Below are 18,709 nucleotides of genomic sequence, written 5' to 3'. Positions count from 1 at the left end.
AGGAGGAAGGGCAGGACCTGGCTGCCAGATGGAGAAGGCGGATTTTGTCAAACTAATTTTGATTTTATACTTACGGCGATGCCCCTTGAACACTGGCTTTGCTTGTGCAATCACACACATCTTAGGGGAGCAACTCGGGAAGCCTTGTGGAAACACCCCGAATGCAGTAAACAGACATGGACAAAACAGCCAAATTCTCCTAAGAGTAGGGAGTCATCTCTGCTAATGCAGGGAAACCCAGCGTCATCACTTAAGGAGAACTCAGCACACAGCACTCCACTGTCATTTGTTTTTTCCATCAGTCATAGTGTGCTTAGAGTTCCTTCCACTCCCCTAGGGGGAAAAACATGCCTGCAAAGTGCTTTCATCCTTAGACCCTGTGATCTACTCCCCAGGAGTAGAGTACTTCAGAAAGAACCACTTAAACCCACACAGACTCCACCTGGTGCTGTTTCCCAGGGTCTCATTCATTACCTCCAAGATAAGGTGCTCTATTTTTGAAACCGTTATTCCAGGAAAAACATCTTCTATGATCTTTTCAAAATGCAGGGCATCTTCAGGAAGGAACTTTGACAAACTGGCTTCTCGGATGGCCTCAATGATGATCAGGGACTCCTCTAACTCTGGAAGATTCTCACCGCTGCTACTGTAGCGTTGAAGAGAGCAAGTGCGAGTGCGTTACAAGATGGTCTTCCCGCACTAAATATCCAGCTCTCAAGCATTTCCCCCTTTTCTTATTCTTTCTAAAATGTTGATCTAGTTCAGTTTTGTCTTTTTGATACCACAAGACCCTGTCAGTCCATCCTACTGAGGCACCCCAGCAGCCTCCTGTTTTAGCTTGTCATCCTTAACTAAAATTCTACAAATTACCAACCCAATGGTATGTAACTCTCCAGACCTAACACTAAATTCAAAATTCAACTGACCATTTATGCTCCTGTTTCTTCTTTTCTGTCATTATTAAAACTGTCTTCAAGGTCCTCATGCCAAAATCATAATGCTCCTAAAATACAGTATTCAATAGTTGAGTTACCAACAGTTTTCAAGGAAAAATAGAATCTACAACAATTACATGCATAATTAATAATTATATATTCTTTTTCCCCTGCTTTTTTGAGACAGGGTCTCTTTGTGTAGCCCTGGATGTCCTGATTCACCCTGTAGCCAGGCTGGCCTCAAACTGACAGAAATCTACTTCCCTCTGCCTCCTGAGTACTAGGATTAAAGGTGTGCAACACCACCGCTGGGCTTACAGCATTCTATTCTAGAAAAGGAAATATCCGCGCAAATCCGGAGACCTTAATTCTACCTCCAGTGTTCTTATTTCTCTTCCAAGTTGGTGCCAAGAAAGTCTCTTTGCCCTATGTTCTTACCCTCCTTCCATGCCTCCCTCCCTTTCCCCAGAGTTCTTCTCTGCTATTCAGCCTGGCTGGCCTTGAACTCTTGGCCTTAGGTCTTCCCATTGTCTCTGCCTCTCCAGTTCTGAGGACTGCAGGCTGCATTACTGCGCTCAGGAGAAGTCTCTTTGAGAGGAAGGGTATTAAGTGCTAAAGTTACAGCATCTGGGTTAAAGTGAGAACTGGGAAGAGGAACTGTGAGGATAATTTTAGGGAAAGGATGACTTTGGAGAAAAATGCGGTTAGCTGCCCAAACCATTTTAGGTTAGAAACAAATCCTCAAATCCCAGAACCATTCTCAGAAAAGGTGTGGGACTCGAGTCAGCAGCACCAGAAACAGAGCGTACTAAAGCAGCGCTCAGCGGTGCACTGACGCACAGAATCACACGGGGGAGAAGGCCTGGTATCTGGGTTTTCACAAGTCCTACCAATTACTGAGACGCACCAAGAGCTGGAGGACACTGGTGTAGAGGCTGACATCACAAGCTGGGGAGGGGCGGGGTGGGGCATCGCAGGGCAGGGCAGGGTGGGGCAGGGGCAGATGTGGTTTGAAATAACAGTAACTTCATCACTTTCCTTAGACCTTGGAGGAAAGGCCTGGGACCACAAATGCCTAGCTACTTTCAACACGGTAATTCCCCGTTTCATGGTGGGCCTGGTCTTGCTGATCCTGGCCAATAGCAGAAATGTCTTTGAGTCTCATTTATATAGCCAGCTTTAAGTCTTTGGAGAGACACAGTTCCTCACCTGTTTTGAGAGCTGCTTGTCAGCTATATCATAAAGGTTAACTATCTTCCCAGACAGTGATCTTGAAGATTTGAAGCCAAATGAAAACAAAGCTACTTCAGTGATCATTTTATAGTGGGGCACCATCATTGCCACCGAGCGAAACAGAGATTTTAAGTTACCTGGGAGCTCAACCCGACCTCTATATCTAAGGAGGAAAAGGAAAACAGCAACAACAATAATAAAAATCCTACCATGCTTTGCAGTTTTTCAAATTCAAAACTATATTGCTTTGCCCCCAAATAATTCTATTGGCTTTTTGTGTATCCCTTACATGAATATTAGTTTATAATGAGGTTTTTTTTCCTTTTGTCCCATAAGCATGCTGGTCTAAAACACTTTCTGTATCTCAGTCTACGACTCACCTCATTTCTGCTCTTTCTGATTCCTTGGGCTACTGTGGCACTTTTTCATATGTCTGATGAACCTAGCCTTACGTCAGAGGCCCAGTGTAACATTGCCCATGTGCACAGGGCAGAGATGTATCTATTCACAAAAAAAGCAGAGTCTGTGCAGGCTACATGAGATGGACCACATACGTGGCACCACTGTGAGAGACAAGAACCTGTACAGGACGGATGACAGACCCAGGAAAGTCTCTCAGAATTACACTGCGCGTTGTTAAACTGAATCCTCATGACTTATCCTTATAGATTAGTGCACTTCAACGCTTATCAGAGAAATGTTGTAAGAGCACATGGTGATGGACTCAGATGCAACTGGTCTAGCTGCAGAGAGTGAGATTGAAGCCATTAGTAGACATCAGTACCACACCCCATACCCAAAGGCTTGGAGATTACAATGCAAGAGCAGGTGGCAAGATTGTCAGAAGCACTCTGAGGCACTCCCAGGTACCCTGAACAGTCTGCTATCCCCGGGGGACCTCCATTTGCCTACCACCTCTCTGCTCACCTTCATGAGACCTATGGATCCTGAACCATAGAGGTTAGCTTCTCTTCCCCCACCCATCTTCCCTGATTGTTGAGTTTTCTTGGGCACCTGAGCTGCCATGAGCAGTCTGCTATCCCCAGTGGACCTCCATACTTCTGCCACCTCTCTGTCCACCTCAGATTTGCTGATCTGGAACCATATAGCCAAAGAATACCTATAGGAGGCTTGCCACACCAGGACCATCAAGGTTAATCCCCTCACAATACCTAAAACAACTGGAACAACCAGGGCCCAAAACCACCCAGATGGCTAAAGGCCCTTGAAAGAATACAATCAACAAAAGCCAGGGCAATATAAGACCTTCAGAGTACAGCTTCTCTATCTACTACAGCAAGCACTTGACTTTGCTAACACAATCAAAGAGCAAGAAAATGACCTTAATTCAATCTTATAAAGATGATAGAGGCCTTAAAATCCCTTAAAGAAATACAGGAAAATACAATCAACCAGGTGAAGGAAGTGAATAAAACTGTTTAAGAATAGAAAATGGGAGTAAAAGCAATAAAGAAAATGCAAACTGAGGTAATCCTGGAGATGAAAAACCTAGGGAAGAGAACTTAAACAATAGATGCAATATTACCAACAGAATACAGGAGATGGAGGAGAGATTCTCAGGCATAGAAGATACAACAGAAGAAATTGATAGACCAAAGAAAATGTTAAATCTAAAAAAATTACTGACACAAATAATTCAGGAAATCTGGTAAACCATGAAAAGACCTAGAAGAAGGTAAAGGGTCCCAGCTCTAAGGCCCAGAAAACATTTTTAAGAAAATCATAGAAGAAAACTTTCCTAAAGAATGCATGAATTACACCCAACTGAGTACAAGAGACTCTAAAAGCTAGAAGAGAGATATCTTGCAACCTCTAAAAACCCACAGGGGCCAACCTAGACTACTATATCCAGCAAAACTCTCAATCACCATAGATGAAGAAAACAAAACATTTCAAGACAAATCCAAATTTAAACAATATTTATCCACAAATCCAGCCCTACAGAAAATACTAGATGGAAAACTCCAACCCAAGAAAACTACATACAAGAAAACACAAGAAATAAATAACTCCATACTAGCAAAAACAAGGGAAGTATACACAAACACACACACAAACTAACATCACCCAACATCCAAATAACAGGAATTAAAAATCACGGGTCTTCAATATCTCTCAACATCAAAGTACTCAATTCTCCAATAAAAAGACATAGGGTAACAAAATGGATATGAAAACAGGATCTATCATTCTGCTATGTTGCTACAAGAAATACACCTCAGCAATAAGACAGAAAGTACCTCAGAGTAAAGGGCTAGAAAAAAGTTTTCCAAGCAAATGGACCCAAGAAGCAAGCTGGAGTAGCCATTCTAATATCCAATAAAATAAACTTTCAAACAAAATTAATCAAAAGAGACAATGAAGGGTGTTCCATACTCAGTATCTGGAGCCATGATGGTACAAACTAATAACTAGCAGGTAATGGCCTGCTTCGGATTATTATATAATCTGCCACAGGTGCACCAGTATTAAACAAGGCTGTAAGGGATTCACTTTGGGAAAGATTCCTGCTATTAATATGCTTTTCCTGTTATTATTAAACATATATAACAATCATTAAGTAGTAGCACAACCCTTTGGAGCAGATCTCTGCAGATCCATGAAGATGTACTTGATGCTGTATAGACAAATAGGTGATTTAAGTCTTAATGATGATCCTATAAGAATTCCTAAAATTATACCTGTAATTACTAAGCTCTTTTATAACAGGACTTCTATTAGGTCCCTTTCTGATAGTCAAAACTGCAATGAGAACTCTGCCATTCTCCCAAGTGTCACCAGCTAATTGCTCTTAGATGGTAACCAGACTTTCTCCTACTCATAGCATATTCCAAGAGGTTGTAAAACAATATAGTATTTGAAATTCTAGCTAGAGCAATAAGACAACTAGAGAAGATCAAGGAGATACAAATTGGAAAGGAAGAAGTCAATATACCACCATTTGTAGATACTATGGTAGCATACATAAGCAACTCCCAAAATTCAACCAGAGAACTCCTATAGCTGATAAACACCTTTAGCAAAGTAGCTGGATACAAAATTAACTCAAAGAAATTTGTGGCCCTCGTGTATACAAACGAAAACTAGGCTGAGAAAGAAAACAGGAGAAAACCACCCTTTACAATAACCATGAATAGTATAAAACATCTTGGTGTAACTCTAACCAAGCAAGTGAAAGATTTATATGCCAAGAACTTCAAGTCTTTGAAGAAAGAAAGTGGGGAAGGCATCAGAAGATGGAAAGATACCCTTCATGGATCAGTAGGATCAACACAGTGAAAAGACCAGCTTAACAAAAGCAATTTGCATTCAGTGCAATTCCCATCAATATTCCAATTCAACTTTTTACTGACCTTGAAAGAACAATTTTCAACTTCCTATGGAAAAACAAAACAAAACAAAACAAAACAAAACAACCCAGGATAGCAACACCAATCCTGAACAATAAAAGAACTTCAGGAGGAATCACCATCCCTGACCTCAAGCTGTACTACAGAGCAATAGTGATAAAAACTGCATGGTATTGGTACAGAGACAGGCAGAAACAGAATTGAAGACCCAGAAATGAACCCATACATCTATGGTCACTTGTTTTTTGACAAAAAAAAAAAGGCAAAAAGATATAATGGAAAAAAGAAAGCATCTTCAACAAATGGTGCTGGTCTAACTGAATGTCTGCATGTAGAAGAATGCAAATAGATCCACATCTGTCACCCTGCACAAAAGTCTAAGTGGATCAAAGACCTCAACATAAAACCAGATACACTAAATCTAATAGAACAGAAAGTGGGGAACAGCCTTGACCCCATTGGTACAGGAGACTTCCTGAACAGAACACCAATGGCTCAGGTTCTAAGATCAACAATTGATAAATGGGGCCTTGTGAAGTTGAAAAGCTTCTGTAAGGTAAAGGAGACTGTCAATAGGACAAAATGGCAGCCTACAGATTGGGAGAGGATCTTCACCAACCCTACACCCAATAGACAGCTAATATACAAAATTTATAAAGAACTTGAGAAATTAAAAACCACAAATCCAAATAACCCAGTTTAGAAAGGGGGTGCAGAGCTAACCGGAGAATTCTCAACAGAGCAATCTTGAATGGCACAAAATGTAAAAAAAAAAAATGCTCCCTAGTCGCCAGGGAAATGCAAATCAAAGTGACTCTGAGCTCCCATCTTACACTGGTTAGAATGGCTAAGATCAAAAACTCAAGTGACAGCACATGCTGTCGAGGAGGATGTGGAGCAAGGGGAACACTTCTCCATTGTTTGTGGGAGTGCAAACTTGTAGAACCACTTTGGAAATTAATTTGGTGGCTTCTCAGAAAACTACCTCAAGACCCAGCTATCCCACTCCTGGGCAATATACCCAAAAGATGTTTCACCATCCCATAAAGACACTTTCTCAACTGTGTTCATAGTAGCCGTTACTCGTAAGAGCCAGAAACTGACAACAACCTAGATGCTCCTCAACTGAAGAAAGGATGAAGAAAATGTGGTTCCTGTACACAGCGAAGTATTAACTACTCAGCTATTAAACACACACACATGAGTTTTGCAGGCAAATGGATGGAACTTGAGAATGTCATCCTGAATGAGGTGACCCAGAGGACTGTAGTAACCCAAAGGAATGAGGTAGTCAAAAAGGACACACGTGGTACGGACTCACTTATAAATGAACATTAGCTATAAAGTACAGGACACTCATGTCACACTCCACAGACCCAAAGAAGCTAAACAAGAAGGAAAGCCCAAGCAAAGAAGTGTGTACATCACTTAGAAGAGGGAATAAAATAGTTATAGAAGGCAGATAGAGGGAGGGAGCTGGGTGGGGGAGGGGCTGGGGAGGGAAAAGAGGGATTCAGGATCAGGTTTGGGGAGGGACAGGAGAGATGGCCGGACAGGATCGTATGAATGAATGGTAATCTACAACTGAAGCTTTACAAATCCAATTCTTTGAGAATTCCATACACCGTATTCTGCTCCCACTCCTCCCTGCTCCCTAACCCCCTCCCAGATCCTCTCCTCATTCTATACCCACATTTTTAAAAAAGATTCTGGAGGGTGAACAACGTATAACCACCACACCCACAGGTAAGACTGGAGAAAGGCATTTTAGTGTGCGTCTCCTCCCATGAGGAGGAGTCTCTAATACTTACCCAGGATTTATGGTAATAAGCACCGCACACGACATATTGATCCGTATTTCTCTACCATCCAGTACGAACCTAAAAGGTGGTAAAGCTTCCATCACTAAAATCACTCCTCTAGGCCCGAGGGTATTACAACTCTAATGACTTGGGATTTTCTTAAGGCTGTATTGCATTTAAATCCAAACAAAACATACTTAAAACAGCAATGCCTAGAGAAGAGGAGCAGGAGGCCTTTTGGAGTCAAAGTTGAGTTCTACCGTGATTCAGGTCTAGTTGATCATGTCTAAAGATGTCTGAGATGGTTCTGGAAGTGGATCCTGGAGGGCACAGCAGATGAACGGATCCACACGGGGAAGAGACCCTAGGAAGACCTCGCTCACTGAGCTGGGCCTAGGAGACTTGCCAGAGCAGTGGGCGTGGCGTAGAGTCCCTGCTGGGAAGACGCCCACTTCGGCCTCCCTTTCTCCAGTTAGGACATACTAGGAGAGCTGGCTCAGCACAGGCTGCTTCCTGCACACCCAGGTTTGGTTCCCAGCCCCCACATGGTGGCCCACGATGGCCGGGAATTTCAGTTTGAGGGCAATTCAATGGCTGTGGTGAACAGACACGTATGTAGGCAAAACAGCCATAAAGCAATAATGGATAAAATCTCAAAGATTAAAAAGAATGTTTGGGCAACTGTGATCCAGATGCTCTGCCAAACACACCAGTCTCCCGGTCATTGGCAACAGTTGCAAAGACAGTGGCAAGACTTTCTGGAGCCATTTCTTACTGAAGCGGGCAGTTAAGGCGTGGGAGGCGGAGGGACCAGGATAAAACCAGGACAGTCCGTGGGTGTAACACTTTGCAGAGGTTAAGATACTGAGAAGGGGGGTAAAATGTGCCGTACTGTGTCCCCACCTCTACCTACAGATCTGTAAGCCCTGGGACCAACACTGAAATCCATCCAAATAAAGCCACAGTGAGTACCCGTCGGCATAAATTAGACATATTACACCACTAAAGATCCATGTGTATCCCTACATCAAGGTACGCAAGCTCCTGAATGCATCTGAAGAGGACAATTGATTATTGTTGTTAATAAACACTAGTAACCATAACATACATATTTTATTGTGGTTTTTCAGAAAGCACCTCAATCTAGAATTGAGGCCTCAATCTAGAAGTGAGACCGGAGGCCTTCAGGAATGTAGCCAGTAGTTTTTGTTTTTAAATGGGTTTAGAATTAAAGAAAAAAAATACATGAAGAATTAAAGAAAATACCCTTAACTCTTATTCTATTTCCTTAAGTGTAACATACTCTGACAAGATTCTAAGATAGAAAAAATGGTAAGTAGAATATATCTGTGTCCACTTCTGGTGGCTCCTGGTAGCTCCAAAGTGTGAAAGTAGGGTGGATACTTTTAAATTGGCATTGAGATATCACACACACACACACACACACACACACACACACACAGTTTGCCAGAGGAAACACTATCTTTCATCCTGGAAACATATATTTTCCTCCTTCTAGGGGAAACACACAGAGAAGGCAAGCATCATTCATTTTGCAATGTGCTAAGTAAAACAAAACAAAACAGCAACTAGACCCTAGCACTTACTTAAGAAAAGCACCTAATGCTAATTAAACAGTAAATGAATACCTGACAGAATAGCTGTTTTTGGCAATCTTGATCGTCAGGATCTGCGAGGCAATGACCGAGAGGACCTCTATATTGATGCGGTTGAATTCATCAAAACAGCACCAAGCTCCCGACTGCACCAACCCAAAGAATAATTTGCCAATTATCTTAAAAATAAGAAGCAAAGGATTGGTTGCAGAAGCTGTAGAGGGGAACATCCCCACCTGCATACTAAATTGTACGTGGCCTTTTCATCTCACCCAAGCCACGGAAACATCTTTTGCATAGAAAGACGCCCCATAGAAAGTTCCGTAGTGGCTCAGACTCTGGAGGAGTTCACTGCTCTGTTTCTTTTGAAAACTTAAAATAAACACAAATAGCAAACTCCTGCGCTCCACATTGCGGTGCCACTGACAACTGCACAAAGCCGTCTAGGGCTCAGAGCTGCGTCCCAGCTGAGGGCTTTATGAGCATTTTTTTGCAGCACATGGTCAGTGTCAGAAGGCGGATGCCCTTCTCTGGAGCAGGCAGGCTCCCCGTGGTTTACCTCGGGCTACAGGTGAGGCAATGGTGGGGGTTGAAGGGATGGGGAGGTGTGGGTGGGTGAGGAGGTACTGGGTGGAGGGGGGGGGGTAACACAGGTTTCCCAGATGCAGGTGTTAACTGAAACACAGTTGCAGTCTGTTAAAAGCCCTATCAGTGTCAATGATAACACTTTAAAGATCTTATTGTAAGCACTCCTTCTGATGTTCATTTTCCTGTAGATAAGGTGGTGGAAGATGGGACACCTTGACTCTCTGTTGCCACCTGTTGGACTCTTCCTTGCTATGCCAGCTGTGCCTGCAGGAAAAGGACTGTGCAGTTAACCCCACCCCAGATGTCTTGTGGACTATATGGGTCCTTTGAAAAAACTACAACACAGATGCAGCTGATTGCCCCAGCTCCTGATTGCACAGACAGAGATGTTTAGAAGTTTGGGCAGGATTTTTTTTCCATCATTACAAGCCATTGTGAACCCTAAGTCTGTAACAATTTCCACTGAGGCCAGAAGGGACTTTACCCTGACAGCCTGGCAGAGGAACTGTGCTGACTGACACTGAAAAGGGGAATATGTGATTGGTCCAAACAAATCTCTATGGCTGTGACTGATGCTAAAGGCAAGAGGGCCACACCCCTGCCAGGGGGCTTAGAGCTCTAATAAACACATAAAGGAGTCATTGAGTTGGGGATATGGGGATGTGGCTGGGTGTTACAGCACTTGCTTACCATGAGGGAGCTGAGTTCAGCTCCAGGAAACAAAGTCCCTAAACTATAGTGCTTGGAAACTTTGAGTTAAATTTGTAATAGGCACACAGGGGAATATCAAGCTTCAATAAAAATATTTCAAGATTTTATTAGACATGTCTTAGGCAATTATTATTTTTATAATTGTTTTTGGTATTAATCATTGTAGCTTCTTCTTTGGTTTTAATAATTACCTTTTCAGTAAATAAATGTTAAGGGTAAGAACTTAAATTTTTAATAAAGACATATTCTCAAATATATATATATATATATATACTCTCACACACACATATATATATTTTTCATGCTTTGGTATGTAAGATTTTCTTTAAAAAAGAATCCCACTTTCATAAAAATTGAGAATTATTGCTTTAAGTTGAACCATTTAGAGAAAAATTAACACATTTTAACTTTCAACTAGGTTCTAGGCTTCTATATTTTACTCATTAAAAGAACTAATAGTATTTACAGTCTTATCAATGCATATTCTATATTTTTCTTAGATTTTTCATTCCTCAAAGAATTACCTTACATGCACATTATTTTTTAGTATATACGCTCAAACTTTACCTTATAATCCAAATCTTCAAAACAGTTGAAGACCACGCAATGTTTACCAAAGCTCTGGGAAACAAAAATACTGTTTTAATAAAGTTCTCTACAAAATAAAGACTCCACAAAAACTTAGACTGCCAGGGTAAGACAATATTTCTATTAAGTTTTTGAGAAAAAATAGTATAAAAAAATGAGTCATATACCGGGTCTAGAAAGGAAAACAGACCAGTGAGAGAAACCATTTCTCCCCTCCTCCCACACTACGAATCGGTCAGCTCATACAGAAGTATTCAAAGACAATTGACTTAGTGAGAACCCAAGTCCTTTCCCATATTAGGCACTAGAAATTTAGCTGATTGGGGTATATCACTTAATGAATGTATTGGTAAATACAAAGAACATTTTAACAGCAGGAATAGTGTAAGCTTAAGACACAGTTAAGAGTCTGTAGGACAGAAATTCTGGATACAGTAGCTACTTACTTTAGCCAGGTCCTTAACAGTCTCGGTTTTTCCGGTACCTGCGGGCCCAGCGGTGCAGCCGCCCAGGTTGAAGTACAGGGCCTCAGAGAGAGAGAGCCAGCACCGTTCTGTGAGGGGGGTGATGACAAGCCTCGGGGCACACCCCAAGTACTCATAGCCGTACACAAAACTGGTGTTTGCTTGAAGCACGTAGCACAGCTTCTGCTTTTCGTTCCATTTATATTGCAAATGCCTGAAAGGAGTACTCATACATTATTCGAGCCAAAAAAATTTTTTTGCATAGAGAAACAATCATTTTAACCTACTCATATTAAGTAGTAATTAAAAAATCACCTAACCAAAAAAGAAAGCCCAGGGCCAGAAAGATTCAGTGCAGAATAATACCAGACATTCAAAGAAGAACGAATGCAAATACGTCTCAAATTATTCCACAAGATAAAACTGAAGGAACGTTTCTAAATTCTTTTTACGAAGCCACTGTTACCTTGATAGCAAAACCATACCTAGATTAAGTAATTAAAGAAAACTATAGACTGATATTCTTTATAAACATAGATGGGGAAAATTCTCAAAAAAATATTTGCAAGCCAAATTCAAGAAGACATCAGAAAGTGTCATCCCTATGATTAAGTTGGCTTCATTTTGGGACACAGGGACAGTGTGACATTCCTTAATCTATAAATATAGTCCATCAAATAAGCAAAAACGGCATCATTATCTCATTAGATACAGAAGAGTCTTTGTGAAAATCCAATACTTCTTCATGATAAAAGTCCTCCAGAGGCTAAAAATACAAAGGGTATACTTAAACTTAATAAGGCTAATTTATATCAAGCCCACAGACACCATTGTCCTAAAGGGAGAAAAATCCAAAGCATTTCCACCAGAATCAGGAACAAGACAAGGTTGTCCAATATTTCCATACCTATTCAATACAGTGCTTAAGGTCTTAGCTAGAGCACTCAGACACTGGAAGAAGTGATGGGGTTACAAATAGAAAAGGAAGAAGTAAAAAAAAAACCTTATTTATAGATGATATGACCGTGTACATCAAAGACCCTAAAAATTCCACCAGGAAACTTCTATATATGATACATGTCTTCAGCAAAGTAGCAGGACACAAAATTAACACATGAAAATCAGTAGCTTCTTATCTATAAATGACAAGTGGACTAAGAAAGAAATCAGGAAAACAACACCTTTCACACTTGTACATTACTTTGGAAATTAATTTGGCAGTTTCTCAGAAAACTGGAAATAGTTCTGCCTCAAGACCCTGCCTCAAGACCCAAGTAGATATACTACTCCTCCTAGGCATAAACCCAGAAGATGTCCCACCATCCCACAAAGACACTTGCTCAAATCGTAGCAGCTTTATTCTTAATAGCCAGAAACTGGAAACAACCTAGATGTCCCTTGACTAAAGAATGAATTAAAAAAAATGTACGTCTGTACAATTGAAACCCATTCAGCCACTAAAAACAAGGACATGATGAAATTTGCAGGCAAATGGATGGAACTATAAAATATCAACCTGAGTGAGGTGACCCAGACCCAAAAGGACATGCATAGCATGTACTCACTTATAAGAGGATATTAGCTATAAAGTACAGGATACTCATGCTATAACCTACAGACCCAAAGAAGCTTAGGGCTAACAACGAGGGGGCCCAAGGTAGGATGCTTGAATCTAGCTGAGAAGGAAATAAAATAGACATCTGGGGGGGGGAGTATGGAGGGAGTAGACTGGGAGAGAGAACTGGTATCTGCATGTGTGGGGAGGGTGGTACTCTCTGGGACAAGCTAGACATCTAGACAATAGAAACTCCCAGGAATCTATGAGGGTGACCCTAGCTAAAACTCCTAGCAGTAGAGGATATAGAACAGGAAACAGTCACCTCCTACAACCAGGTGAGACTTCTAGTGGAGCGATGGGGATACCAACACAACCACAAAACCTTTGACCCACATTTTTCCCTGTCTATAAGAAGTGCAGGGAAACAGAAGGGCAGAAAATGAGGTAATGGCCAACCAATGACTGTATTGTGCATTGTATAAAGATTATCCTTGAGTTAGTCAAATACTGATTTCTCTGTCCCCGTATATTGTTGCAGTCAAGACATGGCACTGTAATGCTTATTCCAAGAATCTTCTGCTTCAAGTTTGTGTAAACATTGCTCCCCATTTATTCTCTGACTTGTTAATAAAAGCCAATTGACTGGACAGAAGAGAGAATATGGCTAGACTTCCGGCTAGACTTCAGTCAGCCAGAGGAAGTAGAAGGAGGGAGAGGAGGAAGGGAGGTTTCTTCATGAGGAAGCTGATGGGAGAGACAGCGTGGAAAAACACCTGAAGCTCAGAGAGCCAGACCAATATTAAACTACAAGTATCTCAGGGATTTTGGCTAGGAGGTAGCTAGATTAGTTTAGAGATTAGAACAGATTACCAACTGCCCAATTATTGTTTTGTAAAGCTTATCAAATAAATCTTATAGTCTCATTTATTTGGGTGACATCCAGGGATAAAGAAAAACTATCCTTTTAAAAATGCATTTACAAATGACTGGCCCAACTTGAGTCCCATGCCAGGACAGGGGTTGAGGGGGAGGGATGGGGAGGAAAGGAGGGGAGGGGAGGGGAAGGGAGAAGGGAGGGGAGAGGAGGGGAGCAGAGGAGAGGGGAGGACTGACGGTCACACCCACCCCAACACTATCAATACTATTCTCCTATATTTGCAGACAGGAGAGCATCATAACAGTCCTCTGAGTGGCTTCACTCAGTAATTGATGAAAACAGATGCAGAAACCCACAACAAAATAGTAGACTGAGCTAGGGTAATTTTGTGGTAGTGTGTGTGTGGCAGAGATCGCAAGAGCCAGAGTGGTCAAGGACATCACAGAAAACCTACAGAATCAACTAACCTGGACATTTAGGGCTTCACAGAGATCAAACCACCAACCAGAGACCATGGATGGGATGGACCTAGTCCCCCTACACAGATGTAACAGATGTGCATCCTGGTCCTCGTGTGGAGCCTCTAACAGAAGGCGCTGGGGCTGTATCTTCCTCTGTTGCCTGCCTTTGGACCTTTTCACTCTAATTGGAGAGCCTTGTCTAGCCTCAACAGAAGAACATGCAACCAGTCCTACTACTATTATCCTGATGTTGTGAGTTACTTTTGTATCCTGCTACTTTGCTGAAAGTGCTTTATTGCCTGTAGATGTTTCCTGGTAGAGTCTTTAGCGTTTTTTATGCATATAATCATAAAAGAATTCTATAGACTCATTGCAATTATCATAAAAATTCCAACACAATTCTTCACAGAAACTGAAAACAATCAACCAACCAACCACCACTACCACCAAGAGATTTTCATCTAGAGATTCAAAATCCCAGGATTGCTAAAGCATCCTGAAACATTAAAGAACTCCTAGACTATCATCATTCCAGACTTCAATCTGTGCTTCAGAGCTATCATAATAAAAACAGGGAGATGTTGGCATAGAAACGTCGATCAATGCAATAGACTCAGAAGACCCAGAGTAAGCCCCCACGTCTACAGACAAAGAAGCCAAAGTTACAGCGGGAACAAAAGATAGCATTCTCAACAAATGATGCTGGTCACACTGTGTGGCTTCACGTGGAATTGCATCCGTACAGAGCCATGTCTATCACCCTGCACAATGGATCAAGGCCAGATACCCTGAATCTGATAGAATTGGCTGTAAGGCACTCAATTTGAACTCATTCATATTTGAACAGGACCCTGACAGCACAGACATTAAGGCCAAGAGTTAGTAAAGAAGACCTCATGAAGACAAAGCTCCTATACAGCAGAGGACATTGTTATTTGAGCAACATGGTAGCCTACAGGATGGGGAAAACCTTTACCAATCATGTGTCTGACCCAGAGTTGGAATCTAGAATGTGCAAAGAACAAAACCTAACATCAAGGAAACAAAGTAACTCATTTAAAAAAATAGAGAGATACTGAACTAATGGTGAGTTGTCAAACAGCTGAGAGACACTTTAAAAAAATGTTCAAAACCCCTAGCCATGAGGAGAATATAAATTAAAGCTACTTGGGGATTTCATCTTACCTCCATCAGAATGGACAATAGTAATAAATGACAGCAGGTGCTGGGGACGCTGTGGGGGAGGGGACACATATTCAGCGCTGGTGGGAGTTCAAACTGGTACGATCAATAGGGACATCAGTGTGAAGTTTCCTCAAAAGGCAGAAAAGTCATCTGCTACAAGATGCAGCCACGCCACACTTAGGCATGCCTGACTCTGTCGGGAGCCATAATGGGACAAGCTAATATGCTAGCAGATGATCATCCTGAAATGCTTGCCTCGGATTATTGTATAATTTATGACAGGTGAACCCCCATTCAGCAAGGCTGTGGGGGACTAATTTTAGGAAAGATTCCTGCTATCTATGCTTTTCCTGTTATTATACATTTATAGTAATCAATAAGTAATAGCACATCCCTTTGGAGCAGCTCTCTGCAGATCCACGAAGATGTATTGTCTTGTAGTGATGCTATGTAGACAAATAGGTGACTTAAGTTTTAATGATGATCCTATAAGAATTCCTAAAATTATATCTGTGATTATTAAGTTCTTTAGTCAAGATTGCAAAGAGAACTCTGCCAGTCTCCCAAGTGTCACAAGTTAATTCCTCATAGATGGCAGCTAGACTTTCTCCTACTCAGAGCACATTCCAAGAGGTTGTAAAACAATTAACCAAAGGTCATAAAAAGGGAACTAGGATTTATTATAGGTTCCAAGACAGAAGATAAAATATTGACTGGGTTTATCTACAAAACTTCACTTGTAACTTAGTTTAGTTTTAAACTTTCTACGAACCTGTAGAGAAGACAAATGATAGCTAGATAATTACTCCTAATGGATAGGCATGTAAACATTCTCTGTTGTAATCTTCTATTTCAATTTATGACTTGGTATTTTGTGTGAACTGGTGATGAACTTTGTAACATGTGATCATGTATTCTGAAAGATGTTTAAGGGCCGAGGACAAGAGAAGTCAGACCAGAAGAATTTAGTGAGAGGAACAGAGATGAGAGAAGAACTGAACTGAGGAGAAGTTTTTAGTCAGAACAAGATTAGGAGAATGTACAATGGAATAACTTAGAAACTATAGGTAACATAAAATAACTAAGAGAACAATGTGCAGGAGGCAGAGGGAAAGAGGAAAAAAGATGTTGCAGAGAGCAGAGGAGCAGGCAGGCTTCTCCTCACCATTGGACAGGACAGGTCACATGGTAAGGACAAGGCAGGCTTAGTCTTATTAAGAGAAACAAAGCCTTTTCCTTACAAACATGGATTTAATTCATTCAGCATTAAAAGGGTAGAAGCTTTTTCTCTCTCGATGCAATAAATATTGGAGTCCATTTTTCATCCAGAATGAGTGAGTTCTTTCTGCACCAGTGCTTGGTCTTTTGCTCCATATGCATATGTGAGTATGGATGTGTGTAAGTATGTAATTGTGAGATTGTAAGTATGAAATTGTAGCAATGCTTGCAAGCTGGGCCCAGCTGACTGTGTGAAAATATGTATGAAGCTGTTTGTATGAATTTATGTGAGATTATGCATATTCATTTATGTAGAAGTTTTTCTTTCTTGCAAGTGTTATTCTCTTCTCCTGGTTCAATAGAAGTTTATTGCTCCTAGCTTCTCCCTAGACTGACAAGCAAGAGGCATCTGGACAATAGGGAAAAGTCTCTAGCAACTAATCCTTTACTTAATCTCCTGTTGTTTCAGGAGAGGTGTTAAATGCCTGAGACTTCAGTCTCTGGCTTTAGAGGACCGCAGAAGGCAGGTCAGCTAAGTTAGCCTAGTAACTTAGATTTAGATAAGTAAACTTTTTATTATACAGTGACTCTAAATTTTCCGTAAGACAAAGTCTTACCCCAGAAGTTCGTTAGACAAAATCTTACCCCTGCCAATGCTCTTCCTTCCTCTGCTGTCTCAAGAAGAATCAAGAAGAAAAGAACACCTCTGCTGAGGCTATCTCCCAGCACTACTCTACCTCTTACAATGTCTGCAGATATTGCTCATTGTTCTGGACAAGTTTCTACTTGATGTGTGTGGAGATTCACACAGAGGTTCCCAACTTGACAATGTATATCCAGAGAGTGAGGGCACTCAGCCCTACATGGGCTCTCTCTATCCATTCCCACCCATCAAGGCTCAGGATCTAGGCAGAAGACATAGCTAGTAAGAACTAGACGTGGTGCGTGACTCCAAAACCCAGAGCCATCCAGACACAACAGGCCTGATGCACATGGGAACTCTCAGAGACGTGGCAGCACACACTGGGCTTGCATGGATTCAAACCAGACCAAATCCCAGCACCGAGAAGGGGAGGTGGACGTGAAGTCCCACCCCTAACCAAGAAGCTGATTGTGACTGACACCTCTAAGAAAGGGAAAGTCAGTTTTCTCCAGTGGAACCACACTGGGTATATATATCAACCACACTCCAGTGCACTGCATGTGAACAGGAGGAGTTGGTCAACACAGGATGAAATCTGTATTTTTCTGTGCTTTTTGTTTTATTCTGTGCTTATTTTGCTTTTTGCTTTTTTTGAGAGAGAGAGAGAGAGGGAAAGAACATAAAGTTAGGTGGGTAGGGAAGTTGAGGAAGACCTAGGGGAAGGGAAAGAATATGATTAAAATATATAATATGAAAATAATAAAGAAAACAAGTCAAAGTACTAAAATAAAATAAGTGGGAATATAACATTTACTCTGAACTGTATTAGATATTAGAAACCATAAGGTACAAACTTATAATAATCTAATAATCCTTACACATTTTAACAGTTTAGATCTGCTTTGCTTTTGGACCACAAACGGAAGCTGAAACGATCCAGAATTACGAGGATCCTTATGCAGTCACTCCGTCCCACCTTTGAGCGGCTTCTTCCCCGCTTACCCTTGCAGTTTATAGTGTGATGTAGTTGTTTGTTTGTACATCCTTACTTAAACCTCTAATTCCCTTCCAGAACATCAGAGAAGAGAATGAAGAAATTAAAAAAAAAAAAAAAAGCAAGTCAATTGTCAAAATAAAATTTAAGATAAATGCAACTTCAAACTATTTATATGTTACTACCTTGCAAACTCTTAGCTGAGAGGGCACATGACCATGGGAAAACCCAGAAAACCTTTTCATTTCATGTATGACACCTGTGCTCTGCCTCGCCCAGCAGAGAGAGCCACTTTCTGTGATCCTTCCTGCCTGTTCCTGAGTTGGCAAGTTGTCTAGAAATGTTCTGTGAGTTTCTTCTACCTTGTCTGTTCCACATTGACAGATCAGGAGGAAAAGAGACACCAGGGAGACCTCTCATTACCTCTGCTGAAACTTGTTTCCAGGGTCAGTGGCAACAGACAGA

The 18,709-nt window shown here is 41.3% G+C and overlaps 1 protein-coding gene across 1 annotated transcript in view; it reads right to left on the bottom strand.

The window, feature by feature from the left end:
* Dnah14 (dynein axonemal heavy chain 14) overlaps nt 1-18,709 on the bottom strand; it is a 208,245-nt gene that overhangs the window by 134,797 nt on the left and 54,739 nt on the right. The window contains exons 28-34 of the mRNA XM_052201306.1: nt 11,291-11,522; nt 10,824-10,877; nt 8,991-9,136; nt 7,351-7,419; nt 2,145-2,331; nt 927-1,003; nt 475-646 (exon numbers count right to left, since the gene is read on the bottom strand). Of these exons, the coding sequence (XP_052057266.1) occupies nt 475-646; nt 927-1,003; nt 2,145-2,331; nt 7,351-7,419; nt 8,991-9,136; nt 10,824-10,877; nt 11,291-11,522 (937 nt within the window). The remainder of the gene's footprint in view (nt 1-474; nt 647-926; nt 1,004-2,144; nt 2,332-7,350; nt 7,420-8,990; nt 9,137-10,823; nt 10,878-11,290; nt 11,523-18,709) is intronic.

The sequence above is a fragment of the Apodemus sylvaticus genome, chromosome 12 (genome assembly GCF_947179515.1).
Source record: "Apodemus sylvaticus chromosome 12, mApoSyl1.1, whole genome shotgun sequence".
NCBI classification, from domain to species: Eukaryota; Metazoa; Chordata; class Mammalia; order Rodentia; family Muridae; genus Apodemus; species Apodemus sylvaticus.
The sequence above is the reverse complement of the archived record's forward strand: the minus strand, read 5'-3'. Positions and strand labels throughout refer to the sequence as shown.